The sequence below is a fragment of the Salmo salar genome, chromosome 06 (genome assembly GCF_965601325.2).
Source record: "Salmo salar chromosome 06, fSalSal1, whole genome shotgun sequence".
Taxonomy (NCBI): Eukaryota; Metazoa; Chordata; class Actinopteri; order Salmoniformes; family Salmonidae; genus Salmo; species Salmo salar.
Genome location: NC_138296.1, coordinates 32246021 through 32266486, shown reverse-complemented (window position 1 = coordinate 32266486; position 20466 = coordinate 32246021). Strand labels below are relative to the sequence as shown.

General features: G+C 43.2%; 2 protein-coding genes across 3 annotated transcripts; both read right to left on the bottom strand.

Moving 5' to 3' along the window:
* Positions 1-3068: 3068 nt before the first annotated feature.
* LOC106601577 (uncharacterized) lies at positions 3069-15481 on the bottom strand. Of its 2 annotated transcripts, XM_014193886.3 has the most exons (10): positions 15142-15481; positions 14628-14760; positions 14214-14379; positions 13847-13956; positions 13567-13730; positions 13206-13225; positions 12826-12962; positions 11026-11192; positions 9493-10773; positions 3069-5106 (listed from the first exon to the last, which is right to left on the bottom strand). In XM_014193886.3, the coding sequence occupies exons 2-10, from the start codon at positions 14738-14740 to the stop codon at positions 4910-4912; spliced, it is 2355 nt and encodes a 784-aa protein (XP_014049361.1). In that variant the 5' UTR covers positions 14741-14760; positions 15142-15481; the 3' UTR covers positions 3069-4909. The 2 variants fall into 2 exon arrangements, with proteins under 2 accessions (XP_014049361.1, XP_014049360.1); XM_014193885.3 differs by having other exon boundaries at positions 3069-10773.
* A 1003-nt stretch (positions 15482-16484) lies between these two features.
* mt (metallothionein) lies at positions 16485-18315 on the bottom strand. The gene is given in 3 exon segments (NM_001141338.1): positions 16485-16672; positions 17921-17980; positions 18096-18315. Coding segments are annotated over 3 exon segments (180 nt in total). The 5' UTR covers positions 18121-18315; the 3' UTR covers positions 16485-16577.
* Between the last annotated feature and the right edge of the window lie 2151 nt (positions 18316-20466).

Genomic DNA, 20466 nt, shown 5'->3' with positions numbered 1-20466 from the left:
TGCACTTCAACATCATAGTCATTGTATCATTTCAAATCCAAAGTGCTGGAGTACAGAGCCAAAACAACAAAATAATTGTCCCTGTTCCAATACATTTGGAGCTACCGGTATATCAATTAACTCAATCTAACAAAATAGTTGAAACCCCAAGCTCTAAGAGCAAAGAGTCTGACATTAAACTACTAACAGGAACTGTCAGAAAGAAAGATGTTCATAATAACGATAAAAGCCATATCACTGGCCGTGGAGCTGACATATTTATTCAGTCCTCTCTCTGTCCAAGCCATAATTTACACTAATGCCCTGACACCACCAGCACTGGACACTCATTTGGAGCTTCAGCCTCCTGTCACCTGGGAAATAATGTCCTGCTACACTACCTCCTTCTAAGCCCTCTGCTTTCTCTCTCCTCTCCTCCATCTCTGCCCTGCTCTCTAAATCCAGCTCTTTTCTCTGTCTGCTCTTCTCTCCTCCATCTCTCTTTTCTCTTTCTCCTCTCCAGCTGAGCTCATTTTTCAGGGTTACAAATGGGGGTGTTCTCTCTCTGTCTCTCCGCTCCACTGGCAGAGTGACTGAGCTGTACTCCTACTGTACTGTCTACCGCTGGTCTCCTCTAGACTCCAACACCAAGTCCACTCAGTCTGTCTCAGCCATCTCTAAGACTACACCACTACACTACACATGCCTACAGCTACTCTCTGCCCCTCTGACAGCCTGTAATCACCAGAGGGTGTTAAACACGGGGGCAGAGGAGCTAATGCTGCTACATACACTATATATACAAAAGTATGTGGACCCCCCTTCAAATTACTGGATTTGGCTATTTCAGCCACACCCGTTGCTGAAAATAGAGCACACAGCCATGCAATCTCCATATACAAACATTGACAGAAGAATGGCCTTACTGAAGAGCTCAGTGACTTTCAATGTGGCACCGTCATAGGATGCCACCTTTCTAACAAGTCAGAGCTTCCCCGTAAGTGCTGTTATTGTGAAGTGGAAACGTCTAGGAGCAAAACGGCTCAGCTGCTAAGTGGTAGGCCACACAAGCTCACAGATCGTGACTGGTGAGTTTTTAAGCGCGATGCTCTTAAAAATCGTCTGTTCTCAGTTGTGACACTCACTACCAAGTTCCAAACTGCCTCTGGAAGCAACATCAGCACAATAACTGTTTGTCGGGAGCTTCATGAAATGGGTTTCCATGGCCAAGCAGCCGCACACAAGCCTAAGATCACCATGCGCAATGCCAAGCGTCAGCTGGAGTGGTGTAAAGCTTGCCGCCATTGGACTCTGGATCAGTGGAAATCCGTTCTCTGGAGTGATGAATCACGCTTCACCATCTGGCAGTCCGACGGACGAAGCTGGGTTTAGCGGATGCCAGGAAAACGCAACCTGCCCCAATGCATAATGCCAACTGTAAAGGAGGAATAATGGTCTGGGGCTGTTTTCCATGGTTCAGGCTAGGACCCTTAGTTCCAGTGAAGGGAAATGTTAACGCTATAGCTTACAATGACATTCTAGATGATTCTGTGCTTCCAACTTTGTGGCAACAGTTTGGGGAAGGCCCTCTCCTGTTTCAGCATGACAATGCCCCCGTGCACAAAGCGAGGTCCATACAGAAATGGTTTGTCGAGATCAGTGTGGAAGAACTTGACTGGCCGGCACAGAGCCCTGACCTCAACTCCATCAAACACCTATGGGATGAATTGAAACGCCAACTGCGAGCCAGGTCTAATTGCCCAACATCAGTGCCCGACCTCACTAAAGCTCGTGGCTGAACGGAAGCAAGTCCCCGCAGCAATGTTCCAACGTCTAGTGGAAAGCCTTCCCAGAAGAGTGGGGCTGTCATAGCAGCAAAGGGGGACCAACTCCATATTAATGCCCATGATTTTGGAATGAGATGTTCGACGAGCACGTGTCCACATACTTGGTCATGTAGTGTATATTTAAGAGTTGAGTGGAATTGTGACGTACAGTAGAATAGGAGGAAGAGTGGCTGAGGCGTTATAGAATAATTGAAAAAGGAACATCACCGTTGTTAAAGATGGCCCGTTTCAGTTCCCTGAGCCAGTAAAGGAATCCTTCAGTGTGTGGCCTATTTTGCACATATATGGACTAGGCTGTGTTGTGTGTAGGTGAAGCTGACGGTGCATGGTGTGGATTAATACCATTTACATCACTGATTTGATGTAGGTGTCAGCAGGTACTAGCATTGATGCTAAGGGATCATTCAGAGGTTGGTGAAACACCTCAAAGGATCCAGTCTCTTAGCACACTCAGATCGCCTCTCTGTCTCTCCCTCTTTGCTGCCTGCTTCTCTGCTCTGCTTGTCCTCATTATGGAAAAGCTGTTCCACTTGGCATCACATTTAACCCCTCACTTTCCACTGAGACAAGCAAAGTGGGTCACAGGATCTGAAGCGCTAAACATGCCAATGGCAAGTACATGCTGCTGCACTTAGAGAAGAGGCTAGAAACAAGACTGAAAACTGAGTGATGGAGAAGATGGGAAACAGGCAGGAGGCTTAGTGACAAGACGTAAATGACAGTCATATACTGTATGGATAGAGAGAAAGACATTACAGACTGGAGAGGGACACACATCCAGTCAAGAAAGGAATATGAAAGCTTGTGAAAATATGTTGAGGAAATAAGGAAGTAGTTGCCTGAAGGAAGCTTTCAATCAAACCAGCATATTTTTTTTCACCCCAAAACATATGCACTGTTAGAGGTTTGGTATTTTCATAAACTACAGTATAACAAAATGGCTGAATGAACAAATAAGTCAATATAGAGTTTACAGCATTTTCTGTGGACTACAATGATGGTTGCAACCAAACAAATTCAGTCAAATAATATAATTACTGTATTTAATTAAGCAAAATGATTAAATATCTAGGCACTGTAAGCTAACATTACAAGTTGAACATAGCATGCTTCAGACGATCCACAAATCTAGAAATGGATCATGGTTCATAATACAGCTTCATGCGACACGACACAAGGGGGTTTGTTGAACCAATAAATACATGTCATACCACGAATAAATTGTGAAGACACATCCAAAGCTTAATTCAAAAAAAGAACGCATTTTTCTTTAATGATTTACATTTTACAATTCTACAGCCGACCATTAGAATGTTTACCTCTTCAAAAGGCTGATTATATATCACCACCTGAATCAACTCTAAATCTCGGTCCAGGGGAGACGTTGGGGAACCATAAATGAAATGTTAGATTTTTTTTAAAGTAAATAAACAATATGTTCTATCATGTAATATAAACAAACCTTTCATATCTGGAACAATCAATATTATATGTAAAATATTAAATTACAATAAAGCACCATTTTCAATAATAATAATAATAATAATAATAATAATACAGACATGACTGCTTCATGGTTTTATGTAAGATGATGTAGTCCTATTGAGTACCTCTGTTGGATTGCTACTGGAACGATGTCTAAATGAGGAAAGTGGAATGCTCAAATGACATTACACACGTGTAAGAGCAACGTCCATTTCAAAAATGTGAATGTCATTCATGGATGTAAAAATAATACATGCAACCACGTGGCTGACTACACATTTCTCAGATAACATTTCATTGTGATCACCATCTACACAACTAGCCTAACCAGTGTGATCCAATTAAGTAATGAGCGAGACAAGACTAAAAGCAAGATTATCAAGTAACAAGTCACTGTCCTTGTTCTAATTCACAACAGATTGCTTTGAAGTTGCTTCATAAATAATGCCATAAGCACCAAGTATTCTCAGTGTGGATAGAGGGGAGAGAAGGAAGGGAGGGAACACAAAATGTACCCACTTAGTCCAAGTTGCCCCACTAATACAGTATCATCTACCCCTTGACCTACACAAGACCAAAGAAAAAAACTCATTCTGCAGAAAACATTGCAGTCAGTCTCCCACCCACCCGGTCTCCCTCCCTCGTATACTGTGGGTGCTCTGGACAGCGGCTGCAGAGCTGCAGTTCATGTCATGCACGCCACCCCTCAGTGGAGTTGTCCTGGAATTTACAGGCCTGGAAGTCATTCTACACTACACACACTGTTGATGCACTGTGCATTTCTTAATGCACCATTGACTGCTAATCTTCACTCAAATTGGCAAGGCAGTGCACAAACATACCATGTACAGAAAAGCATGGTACCTAATATTCCTCCTCACTCCCACACACACTTGCAAGTCTATGTACTTAGTGAAACAGAGAGCAGATCCAATAAAACTGTACATTTTAGAGCTCGTAGACAGTACTTAAACCGACTGGAATCAAAGCCCTACTGCCCAAAATCACAGAAACATGATAGACACACTTGTTTTAAAACTTAAAAACACATTTTTATGTCAAAATAATCATGTTGTAGAATGTGCAAACGGTTTGTGTAGGCCTATCTTCCTGACATGTCAACTTTGTTACAGTACAATAAGAAGGCCTCCACATACCACTAACTAGAGGGTTCAATGTGCCCACCTTGAGGCTAACCTCTGCTATGACAGACTATGAAAGGACGTCATGCCAGAAAAGCATTGTGGAGACTGACTGATCTATTCACTACATATTTTCCTCTTGCAAATCACTGAACTTACACAGAAGATGGTTGTATTCACAAAATAAATAGAAGTAAAACTGTTAAGCATAAGCATTACTCAATCTCCACAGATGTCAATAAAACCTTTTCTGAGACATTCATATCATAACAGTATCCAAGAGAGGGATTAGAACAAACACCAGTAACCATTAAACAAACATAATGATAGGTAGACTGTGTAAATTGCTGTTTAAAAAACATCAGGGCAGAGATATGCTCCTCATTAACAATTCTGTACAATAATGTTGATATATTACAAGCTGCATCAAAGTCAGATGAGAAGAACAGGTATAAATCAGTCTGTATACTGGAGGTCCAGATCCACTAGCCCATCAGTAACCACTAGCCTCAGTCTTTTGGGCTTACGGTCTGAGACCGGGGTACTCAAGGAGTGGGAGGATGTGGGAGCATGGTGAGATGTTGGTGGGTGGTCTATGGGCTGGCACTGCTGTTGTGTGTCCCTCTTGCAGTGGTCATCCTGGCCTTTAAGCCCTGAAAAGCCCCCCACAGAGAAAGATGGTGAGTGTGAGAGTTGGGGTCCACATGGCTCCAGAACCAGCCTTCCCTGGGTGCCCGAAGGCTCCATGAGGCAGCGGTACGTATAGTTGGTGGGTGGTGACCCTGGGTAATCTCCCAGGCCCATGGTGACTGAGTGGTCACCAGTAAAGTTGACCACGTAAGGTGGACCTTGGTGACCATAAGAGTAGGAGAAGGAGGAGGAGGGGGGCTGCTGTTTGTTAGCTGGTGTCTGTGATCCAGAGGGAGAACTGTGTGCTACTTGGGGGCTATTGTGCTGAGACATAGAGGGAGAGAGCGAGGTGGAAAAGGTCAAGTCTGAGGAATCGTAACACAGTTTGTCAGGTGACGCCGATGTGGCATAGGAAGAGTGAGGGTTCTGGGAGTGCACAGCAGCACAGGGCTTGTCCTGATTCAAATGTTTGCCATGAGGAGACCCATAACTCTGAGGTGCTTGGCTGGGGAAAAAGAAAGGCCTTGGGAGAGTGGAGAAGTTTTTGCTGCCGAAGCTGGTTTCAGTGTATTGAGGTTTGTCAGAGGGCGGCTTCTCCAAAGTTGTCGTTGTACTTTTACTGGACGTCTGGAAATAATCTGGATGGACTTTGTCATTGGGAAGATTTGACTTGATGGGGTAGTTTGATGCATTGAGACGAACTGGATCTTTTCCTGAAATGATGCTATAACTGGGCACGCTACCTTTATGTCCGCCAGTGCTAAAACCTGAACATTTGTTACTCTGGTGGACCTTGTCAGTGTCACTGTACCTAGATTTGGCAATATGAGGTTTGGCCGCAATTTTAGGGTTGCCAGCGACAATATTAACTTTAGAAGGGGCACTATTCAAATTCTGACTTGGTTTCCCTCCTTGAAACTTCAGCACACTCTGGATCACACTAGAGCTTTTGTCATGCGTGTTGCGAAAAGCATCTCCTACATTAGGATTTAATTGTGAGCCAAACTTGTTAGAAACCACTTGAGGTGAATGGACAGACTTGACAGAGTAATTCTGGGGCCCAGTTTTGAAGGAACTTGGTACTGGCTGAGAGGTGGAAAAAGATTGAGATTTGTTGGAAGAGCTCATCAGGTGGAAGGGACCCGGAGTTTTCACTTGAGGCTGGACCTTAGAAAAATTGGAATGAGCAGAACTAGCCTTAGTACCATTGGTGCTCTGATTGAGAACATTGACTGGGGTATTTTGGGAATGGGAACCGATGGATGGAGTATTTGTATTAAACATGAATGATTCTTTCTGAGAGTAGTGGGTTTTGGCTGCTGAAGATAAGGCCTGTGTCTTAGAATCTTCTTTTGACAATTTCATCCCAGGATTTTTCATCAAAAAGCGATCCATGAAAGTGCCCTCAGCGCTGCTCAGGGATGTAAAACAAAAATTTGCATTGAGCTGTCCTCTGTCTTTGGAAGCATCCTTAACTCCACAATCCAAAGGGAGAGACTCATTTTTGGAGCACACAAGACCATTAAGAAATTGCTGATCCTCTGCATTGAAGATACTTCCTGGGCTTGGAGGGCCAAGGTATGGTGTTTCTGGGTTCCAAGCATCCGAGGGGCTATGAGAGAGGGGACTACTAAAGGGCCCGCTGGGTGGATCCATTGGACAGAGGTCTATTGGAGAGGTTTGGAGGATGTTCTGTGGATGATAGAACCCTTCAAGATTGAGACACTGGAAGTCGAGGAGATCTTCACAGCAATTAGCAAAGCTGGATTCTGTGGAAAGCATTCTTTCTGGAAAACTGAATGGTGGAGACTGAGACTGAGACTGGGATGGAATCTTTGAGGTGGAAGCAGTGTAATCAGAAGGTATGTTTTTTTCTAAGGATTGTGACTGACATAACCCTTCTGAGAGTCTAGAAAGACTGTTGTCTATCTGTAGCAGGTTATGACTAAGACAAGAAGTTCCCATCTCTCCAGTTGCAACCTTACGAGCGGTCTCTGTTTTCTGCCTTTCTTTCCGTCCCCTTCCCCTTCCCCTTCCTCCCCTATTAGTGATTTTTGGCATGGCCCTATCATTCATTGTTTCAGGAGCATAGGCCATCACATCAGAACCCACAGGTTGGGGAGAGTTAAGGGTCAAGGTTGAGAGAGATAAAGTGAGGGGGGGAGGTTCTTTTTTCAGAAGAACAGCAGAGGAATCTTTTAAAGTGTTGCACTTGATTGCACTGTTGAGTTTCTGGCAGGTGGGCGGTTGAGAAGGGCACTCTTCTTTTGGCTTAACGCATGTCATTTCCTTCTTCTCTTTTTCAGACTCTGCTTCACTCTGCTCCAACTCCTGGCTGTCCACCTCCCATACACCCTGTATTTTACGCCTCAGTTTGATCCGTGGCAAGGGTTGGTCCTCATCCTTTACTTTGTGTTCATGCAGTGCCCCACTGTCAACCAAACTACTCTCTACTCCAATACAAGTATCCTTCACTTGTTCTCCATCTTCAGCCAAGGATGGAATATCTTTCTCTTTTTCACAGATTCTAACAGGACTTGGTGTGACTTGATAGTCACATTGCAGTCCCCCCACTCCGACAGATATACCCTCACTAGAAGTTGTATGGCCCTTTTCTCCTGGTAGTTGCTTTACTCCATAAATAACCTCGTCTAGCACCTCACTTATCTCTACCTCGCTGAGCTCCCCCTGTTCCTTTTCTTTCTCTTTGGAGTCTACAGCTACAACCTCACTTTGCCTGTTCATCAAAATGGGACCTCTATCTTTCAAACTCCCCAATCTGTCTCGTCTAACTTTACGTCTCTTCCAAAATCGTACGTCATGAGTCTCCTTCCCATCTGCCTGGGCACCCTTCTCCATTTCTAAGTTTAGGATTGACACAGAATCTAAAATGGCCCTATAAGGCTCCAATTGTTGTGAATCAATAGACTTTTCTGCTTCAATAATCAAATCCTCTCCTCCTGCAGGTCTGTCCAACTCCCACACTTTGCCCCTCTTTCTCTTAAAACGAATTTTGAAGTTGAGGCTCTGCCCTTTCCCGTTCTCTTCCTTGCATGTTTGCGATGTGAGTGAATTCAGTAACTCAGTATGTGATTCTGGCTTATTCTCTCCTTCATTTACATGTTCCTTTTTAGAATCCAGTGAGATTTCATCATGTCCTACTTTGTGTTTGTCCTCATCAGATTCATTCTCCAGTACCTCTGAGTCTCGGGTCCCTCTTTTATACTTTCCTGCACTCCTCCGTGGCCGGTCTTGTTCCAGTTGATTGACTCTGGGACGCAGCATTCTGGGCGTTGCATTTTGTTTTCCTGTCCTCTTGAAGGTCTGTGTCCGAGATTGGACCCCAAACTCTGAAACGGTAGACTTAGGGTCACTATTAGACCGCAGCCCACCTCTACCTCTGTCCTCCAACACTTTGATAGCTTTGGTTTCTCTTCCTGAACACAGAGTAAGATTCTGCCTCAGCTCTGTGGAGGGTTTGAGGTCCTTGGAGGATGGCTCTGACACAGGAGAGTTGATACTCTGCTCAGAGTCAGTCTCCACAGAATTACGGAACATCCGTTTCTTCAGAGGAATGTTGGCCTGGGTGTGTGTCTGAAGATATTCTGAAGAAGGAGGGGGAGACTTGGAAAGCCTATCTTTCGCTGGGATTAAATCATCATTACTTTGTGGCGAGTGAATATGCAAGTCTTGGCCTGGACCCTCAAGTTTCATCTTACTAGCCCTTCCTTTCCCCCGTTTGGAAATTATCCCACTTTGTGTTGTTGCATGAGGCAAACTATTTGTCTGTGCATCATATATTTGTTCCCTAACCTCTTTCCCTCCATCATTATTTGCCTCTCTGCCATCTTCCATTTGCTTATGGTTGGAGGAAATTAGATCTTTCTTTCCTGTGTTCCCACTTCCTGAGCCCCCAGCCTTCTGATCCCGCTCTTTTCTTAGAATATCAGAAAGTAGAACCCTCACCTGTTTGATGACAACACCCTTCTTGTCCATAGCTATACTACTCCCCTTTTTTACCATTTCAGACACCTTCTCATTCTTACCTCCATCCTTTCTGATAATGCTGTCACAACTTTTGCTATTTTGTCCACCTGCTTTTCCATTACTCTGTTCTTCTGCATCATTTCGCCCTCTAAGCACCCTCTTATCACAGCCAACAACTTGAGATTGTACACTTTTACTAATTAGTTTTGCCCCTCTGTCAATGTCTTTTACACTCCCCCTATGCCCGTTCCCAGCCACACTAACCTGTTCCCCCCCACCAGCAGCTTCTATTTCAATGACCTTCTCACCTGCCCCTTTCTCACCATGTAATACATCGACTTTCACCACAGCAATCTGTCCCCTTCCTACATCAACTTTGTTAGCCTTAGCCTTGAAATACATTTCCCTCACCCCTTTCTTACCTTCAGCGTCTGACAACTCTCTGCCTGCTTCCTCCATGGACTTCTGCTGGGACCTGGACACTCTGGTGTCTGCCTCTCCTCCCTGTGTAGCTGATCTAGCCATCTGTTCTGCTTGCACTGGTACGCTGCTCTCTCTTCTCACAATGCCCTTTCCCTCCAATCCTGGACAGGCCCTTTCTTCTGCTACACTTCCCGGCACAGACACTCTTATCAAGCTAACTGTGACTTGCTTCAGTCCTGACATTACTGGAACATGGTCAAGTGAGGGGGAAGAGAGAGAAATGGTGCTAGGGGTGGTAGTGACAAGGGGAGTACTAATGGGTTTCTGGTGATTCCCAGGCTTCTTGGCTTTGTCCAAAGCACTTTGGCAAACTTCAACCCTTTTACCAGAGGGTTTGCTCGCCACGAGTGTCCCATCAGTCCCCGATTCTCCAATGGTTTTGATTTCCACTTTCAGATCCACTGGTTTCTGATCTGCACCCTGAGCCTTGCTGCCTTTGGGCCCGCCTCCACCAGTGTATGTTCTGTTGCTGATGTATGCCACATCATTGTTGTTGCCGCTGGTGTTATTTTCGATGGTTATGCAATTGGTTCCATGAATATCTCCGATAACATTGTGCGTGGCATCTTTTCCACTACAGCTATCCATGTGTTTCTGAGGACTTGCGCTGTTGCTTTTTCTGCAAATGGGTTTGGTGAGTTCAATGCGCTTGCTAATGATTTTGTTGTTCTTCTTGGCTCTGGAAACAGACTGGCGTGTGTGACAGTTTCTGATCATGCTCCTTGTTCTAGAAGAGATCCTTGTCTGGACAGATACTTTTTCCACCACTCGAAGGGGCTTGCCACCCAGTATCTGTCCACAAACTGCTGGTCCAGCATTCTGTTGAGAAGACAAGGAAGGGTGAAGAGTGAAAGGCTTCAGGTTTAACTCACAAGTATTGCTGCTCTTCTCTTTTTTGTCATTCTCTTTGGTTGTACAGCAGAGAGCAGATTGTTCCTTCCTCCACTTGTCTTTTGTCTCCACATGTTCAAGCTGGTGCAGCAAGGCCCTCTCTTTGCTGGTGGGGTCCTTGCAGCTCAACAAGAAGTTGAACGTGTGGCGCCGTACTCGGACCCTAAGGTTCCTCAACACCACCTCTGATAGGGATGGCATTATCAGCCGTTGCTGCTTCATTCCCGATATCCTCCTTTGCCCCTCCTGTTTCAACCTTTTGGTCTTCCTGCTCATCATCAGAGCATTTCTCTTCATCTGCTGGGTAAATGAATTCCTTGAAGGGATAGCTAAGACAGGAAGACAAAGAACTAAGAAATTCAGGCAAAACCAATAGCATAACAAATAAATTCATACTGCACCTAACATTACATTCTAGTTGCATACTGTCACTAACTGTCTTATCTGCAAAACATTTAGCAATAAAGACAGTTTATTGCTCAATGACCAATACGTAGTACCACTTGGATCTTCAGAGAATGAGAATTTCAGGCATTGTTAAAAGACAAGCGTAACGTTTGAAACGAGACACACAAACTTACCTGAATTTGAAAATGTAAATGTAGGCCGAAATGTAGGAGGACAGGGTGCTTTCCCTCTGTTAAGACGAAGGTCTGTGTCTCTGAGGCGGTACTTCTGGCCAGACAGGTCATTAGAGTCATCACAACCAGGCTGCCTCTCTCTGTGTCGGAAGTGACCCTCTCCTTTTCTAAATAATAAACAAATAGTATAATGTTACAAGTCATTATATAGTACCAGTCAAAAGTTTGGACACATTCAAGGGTTTTACTTTATTTTTACTATTTTCTACATTGTAGAATAATAGTGAAGACATCAAAACTATGAAATAACACATATGGAATCATGTAGTAAGCCAAAAAAGTGTTAAACAAATGAAAATATGTTTAATATTTGAGATTCTTCAAATAGCCACTCTTTGCCTTGATGACAGCTTTGCACACTCTTGGCATTCTCTCAACCAGCTTCATGAGGTAGACACCTGGAATGCATTTCAATTAACAGGTGTGCCTTGTTAAAAGTTAATTTGTGGAATTTCTTTCCTTCTTAAGGCGTTTGAGCCAATCAGTTGTGTTGTGACAAGGTTGGGGTGGTATACAGAAGATAGCCTTATTTGGTAAAAGACCAAATCCATATTATGGCTAGAACAGCTCAAATAAGCAAAGAGAAACAACGGCCCATCATTACTTTAGGACATGAAGGTCAGTCAATGCGGAATATGTCAAGAACTTTCAAACTATCAAGCGCTGTGATGAAACTGGCTCTCATGAGGACCGCCACAGGAATGGAAGACCCAGAGTTACCTCTGCTGCAGAGGATAAGTTTATTAGAGTTACCAGCCTCAGAAATTGCAGCCCAAATAAATGCTTCAGAGTTCAAGTAACAGACACATCTCAACATCAACTGTTCAGAGGAGACTGTGTGAATCAGGCCTTCGTGGTCAAATTGCTGCAAAGAAAACACTACCAAAAGACACCAATAAGAAGATGGCACTTGCTTGGGCCAAGAAACACAAGCAATGGACATTAGACCAGTCAAAACTTGTCCTTTGGTCTGGAGTCAAAATTAGAGATTTTTGGTTCCAGCCGCCGTGTCTTTGTGAGATGCTGTGTGGGTGAATGGATGATCTCCGCATGTGTATTTCCCACCCTAAAACATGGAGGTGGTGGTGTTATGGTGCTTTGCTGGTGACACGGTCTGTGATTTATTTAGAATTCAAGGCACACTTAACCAACATGGCTACCACAGTATTCTGCAGTGATACGCCATCCCATCTGGTTTGGGCTTAGTGGGACTGTCATTTGTTTTTCAACAGGACAATGACCCAACACACCTCCAAGCTGTGTAAGGGCTATTTTACCAAGAAGGAGAGTGATGGAGTGCTGCATCAGATGACCTGGCCTCCACAAACCCCCGACCTCAACCCAATTGAGATTGTGAAGGAAAAGCAGCTAACAAGTGTGCAGCATATGTGGGAACTCCTTCAAGACAGTTGGAAAGGCATTCCAGGTGAAGCTGGTTGAGAGAATGCCAAGAGTATGCAAAGCTGTCATCAAGGCAAAGGGTGGCTACTTTGAAGAATCTAAAATATATTTTTTTATCTGTTTAATACTTTTTTGATTACTAATGTGTTATTTCAAGGTTTTGATGTCTTCACTATTATTCTACAATGTAGAAAATAGTAAAAAATAAAGAAAAACCCTTGAATGTTTAGGTGTGTCCAAACTTTTGACTGGTACTGTATGTATGTATGTATGTATGTATGTATGTATAAGTTAAGCTGGTCATTGAGACAATGAGCAAATATGTCTCAATCCTCTCACCTCTCACAGGTGCAGCATTCACACATTTCATTGTCTTCTCCAAAAAAGCTGTCGCCATAGTAACAGGTGATCTCCTCCCCAGGTGCGATGGGCCTCACCACTTTTACACAGCCTCCATTCTTATCGCCAGGAACAAACTGGAGAGAAGGGGGAGGTGAGGGAAGAAACAGGGTGACATCGCTAGCCCTGGGGATGTAACACTTCCAACAATAAAACCATAATAGTACAAGCACAATACACTGACGAAGAGGATAATAACAATAATCATGTATAACAACACTTCTATAAAAAGGGAATTATGCTTAACAGGAACAAACACACAGAGCGATTAAAAATATAGAAGAGTAACATGACTAATAATATATAACACTGTTGATTACCTTACAGTTTGGTCTGCAGTCTTCACCCAGGAAACAGAAACAAGCGTATGGTTACAATACAGATATAACAACTTAAAAACACTGGAAATTGTGCCATGCGTCTGTATAATAAAAGTAATGACCATTAGCAAATCCTGTGAAGCTCTGCTGTAGGTGAGCACATTAAATAACAGGATTAAAGCATTTGATTTGATCACTCTAGATCTAATGTACGACTTGTTAGGAATAACTAATTAAGAGAAATCCCATAAGCAGATGCTCTGTCTGTGTGTTCTGTGATAGTGTATGCACAGTGGGTTTCTGTTTTAGTGTGTGGTCAGTGTTGCAGACAGTAACTGGGGTTGAATCTTGAAAAACTCACCGTGGTTGATGAAAGCCGCAGGCCCAAGCCAGAGTTGTGCACAGCGCTTACGAGTGGAGTACATCACACTAAAGTCATTCACCCCTGCTCTCAGAACAGCACTGTCTGCTGGACTCAGCTCGGCTATACAACCCAACAGAACCTCCATCCTCTCACCTACAAACCTGCAGCATTCAGCATCAGAGTTAAACATGATATAAAAAAACACAGACAAGATTTATCTAATCTGCAGAGTTGCACATGACTATTGAATGAACTGTTAAAAGAAGTTGATCCTTACCAGTGCTTGGTAGAGGTTATCTTTGCTCCGTTGGTTTCTGAAGAGTATCGGTCACATGACTCAATCTGGACACCACTATCCAACAGGAAGGCACAGAGGTAGCGATACACCTGAAGAAATAATAGCTGTCAAGACCATGCATATAGCCAAGCATGTTCATGCACACAATCATGAATACCCACAGAGTGAAAACAGGTAATATTAGCTAACTACCCAAACTAATAACAAAAAATGACAGAGGCCAACAAAAGTAAATGAACAAATGAAAGAAATTATACTGACTAAAGAAAGGAAGGGGCAATCAAAAACATACTTCTAGTGCACACTGATATAACAGGGTTAACTGATCCTGCAAACACACACTTACATGCTGTTTCAGTAGTTCCAGACGGTGTGTTCCCAGTCCAGTGAAGTAGTCACAGGCCCAGTCTCCCACTGTAAGGGCCTCAAAGGTGGCCTGCAAATCATGTGTGCGTTGGAAGCGTAGCAGAGTCTCTTTGAGGTAGCCCCAACGACGGACCTCTGGGGGGGGACTGCAGGGCGACAAGAATTAGGTGTGTGCTGTTCTTTGCAATTGTGAATTAACTTTTCCACTTCTCTGTGAAGAACGCTGAAGTTGTGCCTTAACTGCCTGATGAAGACTGATTACTAGAAGCATAGAGGAACCATCAAGACCAAGCACAAGAAAAATGGTACAATGCATACATCTATGGCAAAAGTTTGTTATTTCACACACTTTTGTCAAATATAATGTAATGGATAGGAGGTTTAAAGAGATTACCTGACGTTCATTTTATGGGTGCTGAACCCCAGCAAGGGGTCCAGCACCAAGCTGGTGGCCAGATCATCCGTCTCACACAGCTCCATCACACTCATTTTACTGCATCCGTCCATCGCCTCCCACCATCAGCATGCTGAAAGGACAGGGGTCGGGGTCAAGGGACAGGGCGATGCGCTGCGACTGACAACCACCCACAACTGAGTCAAGTCGTCCTTGTATCCCCATACAAGCTAACATTAGCCCTTATGTACGGCTTCGATAAGCTAGTTCTAGCTCAAACATCAATACGGTTATATTAGAAACTAGCAAACTGACCAGCTAGCTAGCTAGCTAGCCTTCTGATTTTGATGTCTAAATTAACATCATAGCTAGCAGCTAGCTACCGCAGGACATCGCGTTAAACTGAAAGTCTAGCTAGTTAGCGTCTGACTCAGGCATAAGCAAACATGAGAAATATAACTAGCTATATTGATGTATATAAGTTAGTCTGCAGTTATATTTAGCATAACATTACCTGGGAGTATTTAACGAAAGCCGTTAGCTAGATTGTATCCGTAGTGGTTGCTAGCTAGCTGCTAGCTGGCTATGTCAGATGTCGAGTCAGCTAGCTAACGTTACGTAGCTAGCTGATCCGCCGAAACACAGCACAATTTCTTGGTGTTGCCTCGTTGATTCAACGCTGCAAATGTAATCAAATTAGCTAATCAGCTGGTTTCCACAGCAAAAGGACTGACCCGAAGGAAGGAATCTTTTTTATATTTTTGTTTGTTATTCTCGTATCAGAAGTTGGGCGAACAACCACTGAGGTATGCGAGTAACACTGCTGCAGTGAAACCGAACTAGGGCCATATCCGTTGTTTTTCATTGGCTAGTGCCAAGGTCAATTTTACGCCCGTTACAAAATCTCTCACAGGCCATTTGTCAATAGGGAGAGGATGTCCTTTAGTTCTAGTAATACTGTTGGTTGTACCTGGTCATAGTAGGTTGGGTTTCAGTTGCTTGAATGGACAGTCGTTATTTATAAATTTCAGTTTAACAGAACTTTCACGTTACACAAATTGATAACCCTCTCAAATAACACTGTTACATCGACAGAATCCATGGCTAAGGACCCCGTCTCAGCCATCTACTACATTGGTGTAAGCAGTGGGATCATGTCAGTGGTCCTTCATGGTCTTGGGGAAGTGTGCCCTTACACACACACGCTGGGTGTCTTGCACGGGACACCGAGGGGATAACGCATCAGTGTAAGCTTGTAACTACCCAGGCTTGAGGTACAAATCATTGTAGATCGAGCCCATTCCAACTACACTGAAGTTTTGGGCCAGTTTTCCAGACCTTGATTAAGCCTATACGCCTACGTTAAATACAAAGCCAATATTACGATGTTTGCCTATTAAAATGAATTTACACAGGCAGACAAATTCTGATATTTCTTCCTACCAATGGGTCAGCTCTGAAATGTGATTTGTCAAAAGACCAATTAGTGAAAAAAATATCAGAATTAGGCTGCCTGTCTAAACGCAGCCAATAGAACACAGCAAATGTCTAGGACTAGATCGAAGAAGCCAGAAAACTGGAATCACAGAGGATTGATCAAGGACAGTGGAGACCCCCCCTCATGTCCTATGAACAATATTAAATCTATGGCACCACTGAATAAGGAAGACATGCAAAGTCCCTATACCAGCAAGGGCCTGATTTTGGCCCCAGATGGTACCCACTACAAGCAGACAGATCACATGTTTACTTAGCCAGACATGTAACTTTCCAAGGAAATGGTAATATCACACATTCACATTAATGCTCACTAAAAAGCAAGGAGACAGTTTCACATGATTGAAGACATCCAAAATTGGAGTTGCAATTTATTACAATGCTCTTGTGTCATACAACAGGGATAATGTCATGTGCACAGGTAGAGGACATGGAGTCTCATGCGTCAAGCCCTCACTGACAGCAGCTTGTGTCACACGTCTTGCCCTCCTTGCACACACAACCAGAGGCGCACTTGCTGCATCCAGTCGGGCAGCAGGAACAACAACCTGGAGGAATGATAGAAGAGATTAGTACTGATTAATGACCATGACTGGTTTTCTAACAAGACCTGTGGCTGCTATATAACAGGCCTGAAGGCATTTTATCTGGGCTAAAAGTTCAGCTGAATGTTAGACATGCCACTAGTGGCAGCATCCAGAGTTTGACAGTGGATATTCCATTTTAAAACTATTTGGAAATTGCACTAAATGCTTACAATGTAAGGAAAGATACGCAACTTCGTAATTTCAGGTGAAGGATTCCTTTAAAGCAGGGTTTCCAAACTTGGATCTTGGGCCCATGTTTAGATTTTTGCCCAAGCACTACACAGCTGATTCAAATAATCAAAGCTTGATGAGTTGATTATTTGAATCCGCTGTGTAGTGTTTGGGCAAAAATCAAAGCGTGCACCCAAGGGGGGCCCCCAGGACCGAGTTCGGGAACCCATGCTTTAAGAGACACTAGGGTAGTCAATTTCGCTCTTAGGTCTCAATGGTGGGTTGCGCGTTGACACTGGGCGGATTTGATTATGCCGAGCAGCGGGGCACAGCCTATGGCCCTTGATGTGAACGGGCAAAGGCGGTGAGGGAGGAGCCGGTTCGCAAATCGAACAGTCATTAATCTGCACCGCACCGAATTTTCAAACTAGTTTTCATAGGGAAGGCAGATAGTTAGAAATTACTATTGCTCGTTAAGGCAATCGTACTCATTACTTCACGCGCATAATTACGTCACTTTGAGCCGACTTCGCCGTGGGCTTTCTCCGGGCACCTGGCTCACGCCCAGGAGGCAGCCCGGTTCTTAAACGAACGCAATAATCTTTCTCGGTGTAACGCACGCCTAGCCGGGCCCAATTTTTTTCGAATCCTCATTGGTTTGGGATGTTTAGTCTGTCGAAGACGTGGCTACCAATTGTTCACAACTGAACTGTAAAGTAAAAAAACGAGGGGGGGGGGGGCGCAATCTGCACCTGTTACAGCCATTTTGACAAATTCACGACATGTACCCATTGATTCTAAGTATTTAACTTAAATGCATAATGCGCTTACTTTAACTGTCGTAGGCCTATTCCATCAACAACAAAAACATGTTTACAAAATATTGGAAGAGAATAAACACTAGCTCCATCCGTTAGCGTCGCTTTGCGTCGACGGATTGCTTTTTATCAAATTGTATAGATCACATATTTAGCAGAAGTTATTGCGGGTGTAACAATTCTTGTTCCGAGCTCAAAACAGATCAACACATGCACTTACTTTTCGTGGCACATCCGCAGTTTGTACACTTGCAGAGTCCACCGCAACTGCAGCGTCCAGCTATAAACAAAACACGTCAACTACTAAAGTAATAAGGGTCACCTTCATTGCAAATCCATCGTACCCGTTCAGGTCAATTCGGAATTTAGAGATCAATTCCATTTGGCGAACTTACTTTTTGAGCAATCACAAGGATCCATTTTCAGTTTGAATTATATCTTAGCCCAAACAATTCAACAAGGCTGACTTGACTCCGTTCCAAGTGGCGCTTTGTCTGCTATTGTTTTGAGATTTGGTTCAGCTGTTTTATATGATCGGAATTAATAGGGCAATGTGCAAAATAGAAACGTGCATTTATGCTCCGCCTATTTCTCCCTATAATACAATTTTACTATAAACGATTTCCAATAGATGAACTGCATACGTTGTTGTACACACTAGATGGCGCCCATTGAAAATGTAATCTCCAACATAAAATATGTATCACAATATGGGTAATTCAACATTGGTGGCCTATTACATTATACACAAACCATGGCTCATTTAAAGTTCCATTATGGAATATTGGCCGTTTCTTGAGACAAAAATGGCCCACTATTATGGACAGTAATATTGTCCAGGAATTACTTCTTTAGACATTAAGGGGGCCAACCTCCCGACACCCATGAGCAAAAGTTTATATTGCACATCATGCATACGAACCATACAACCAACACTCGAGAGAAACGTCCATATTGTATCATCTTTAAGACAAAAACAGACAAAGTACAAATTCACTATTTTTTATTTTCTACCCAGTAACAGAGACAGGATTTGTGATTGGTTGGAAAACAAATTACATAAAAATAAAACATTTTATTTTTATTTAACGTTTTTGATTCATTTATATTTGAGATTTTCTAGCCTGGGGCGCGTTCAGCAGGACTTCACGTTTTGATACGTTCGGATAGAAATAGTCTATGTAGAACAAACGCCTCTAACATGTAGAATACGAACGCATCAGCTCTATTCATGGAATTTCTATCTGCAACGTTCGACAACGTTTGGCAACTGAACGTGGCCTTGTATTGCCCCCAGCGACAGTGCATTAAGGAAAAACGTCCCTGATTGGTTAAAATAAAATAAACGTTTTACATTATCACAATATCTATATTGCCCTAGTCCTTGAAATAAAAGTTCAAAAGAAATACGATTGATATCGATAGTTACAGTAGATTGTTGGTGATGTCATAATGATTTTAGCAAATTAATGATCTGACCAACATTACAAGCAGAATGTTTACCCTGCTATGAACAGCGTAGGATCGGGTGACATTGGAAGTTGTGAAGTATCATTCAGGACAGCAATACTAAGACCTGCAATGATCCCCAAAACAATTTATCTTCAAGTTGAGGCATTGCTCTACCCTACTGCCTAAAGCATGTAAGCAAAGCTTGTTTCCAAAATGCATATTTTCAAAAAATTGCAGATGGTCTACATTACAGCTCTGAATCATTGTCTTAAAGCCTTGTCAGAAAACAAGCCATTGACAATTCCCGACAACTTGAAACTCCTGCCCTGTTATTTTATCAGCAAAAAAGTTATCCAACCCAAAATGTTCTCTAATATTACAGCGCTTTTAAAAACAAGCGTATTACCTTTCCATGTAACATATTGTATATCAAGCATTCAATATCCTTATCTAACAGCAAATAACACTTCCTCTGGTCAATAGATCATAACATGTCATTAAAACCAACACTCCTTGGTCTCACAATATGATCAATTTTCTTTATAAACTACAAAGCCAAAAAACCTTGAGCCATGTGCTCTTTAAAAAACATACTGCCGCCTATACACCATGAATGCACTCAGTACTGTTGGGGGCACATTGAATGTACAGTACTCCTGATCCCAGTCTTCAGTGAGATGACGCAATGGTGAGTGTTGTATGAAATGCACCACCTAGTGGAGAGGAGAGAGCACTAGAAGCAGATATGAGCTAGCTACTAAAATGTGAGAAAGAACCCAGCACAGGAAATGAGCATTAATGCTGTCTGGCAAGTTGTTACACATCTTTAAATATAAAAGAGAAGAGAAAAACATGAGCTGAGTAAGGGGTGGGGGGGGGGCAGATGCAAAGTGGGGTGAGAATTGAGGTATGACATTCTTTGACTACTCAGAACCCAGAGGGAAACTGCTGAGCAAAATGGGAGACAGAATATGGGAAGGGGGGGGTGAGAACCAGAGAGATGAACATTGACTGTGTTTAAAGGATAGGAGCAAGGAGAGCACATTTTAAGGAAAGGGGATGATAGAAAATGGCTAAGCAAAAGCCCCCAAAATGCTGTACAGGAAATGGGTATTTCTTGGGAGCCAGCAACTTATGCCAACATCCCACCCTGAACAAACAAAGCTTTCGATACCGTTCAGACAAGAGAAGAGCAAGTGGGAATGACAAAGGGGGTAGAGCAGGGGTGTCAAACTCATTGCATGAAGGGCCGAATGTAACTAGGCAAGTTAGTTCTTTACAATGACGGCCTACCCCGGCCAAACACTAACCCGG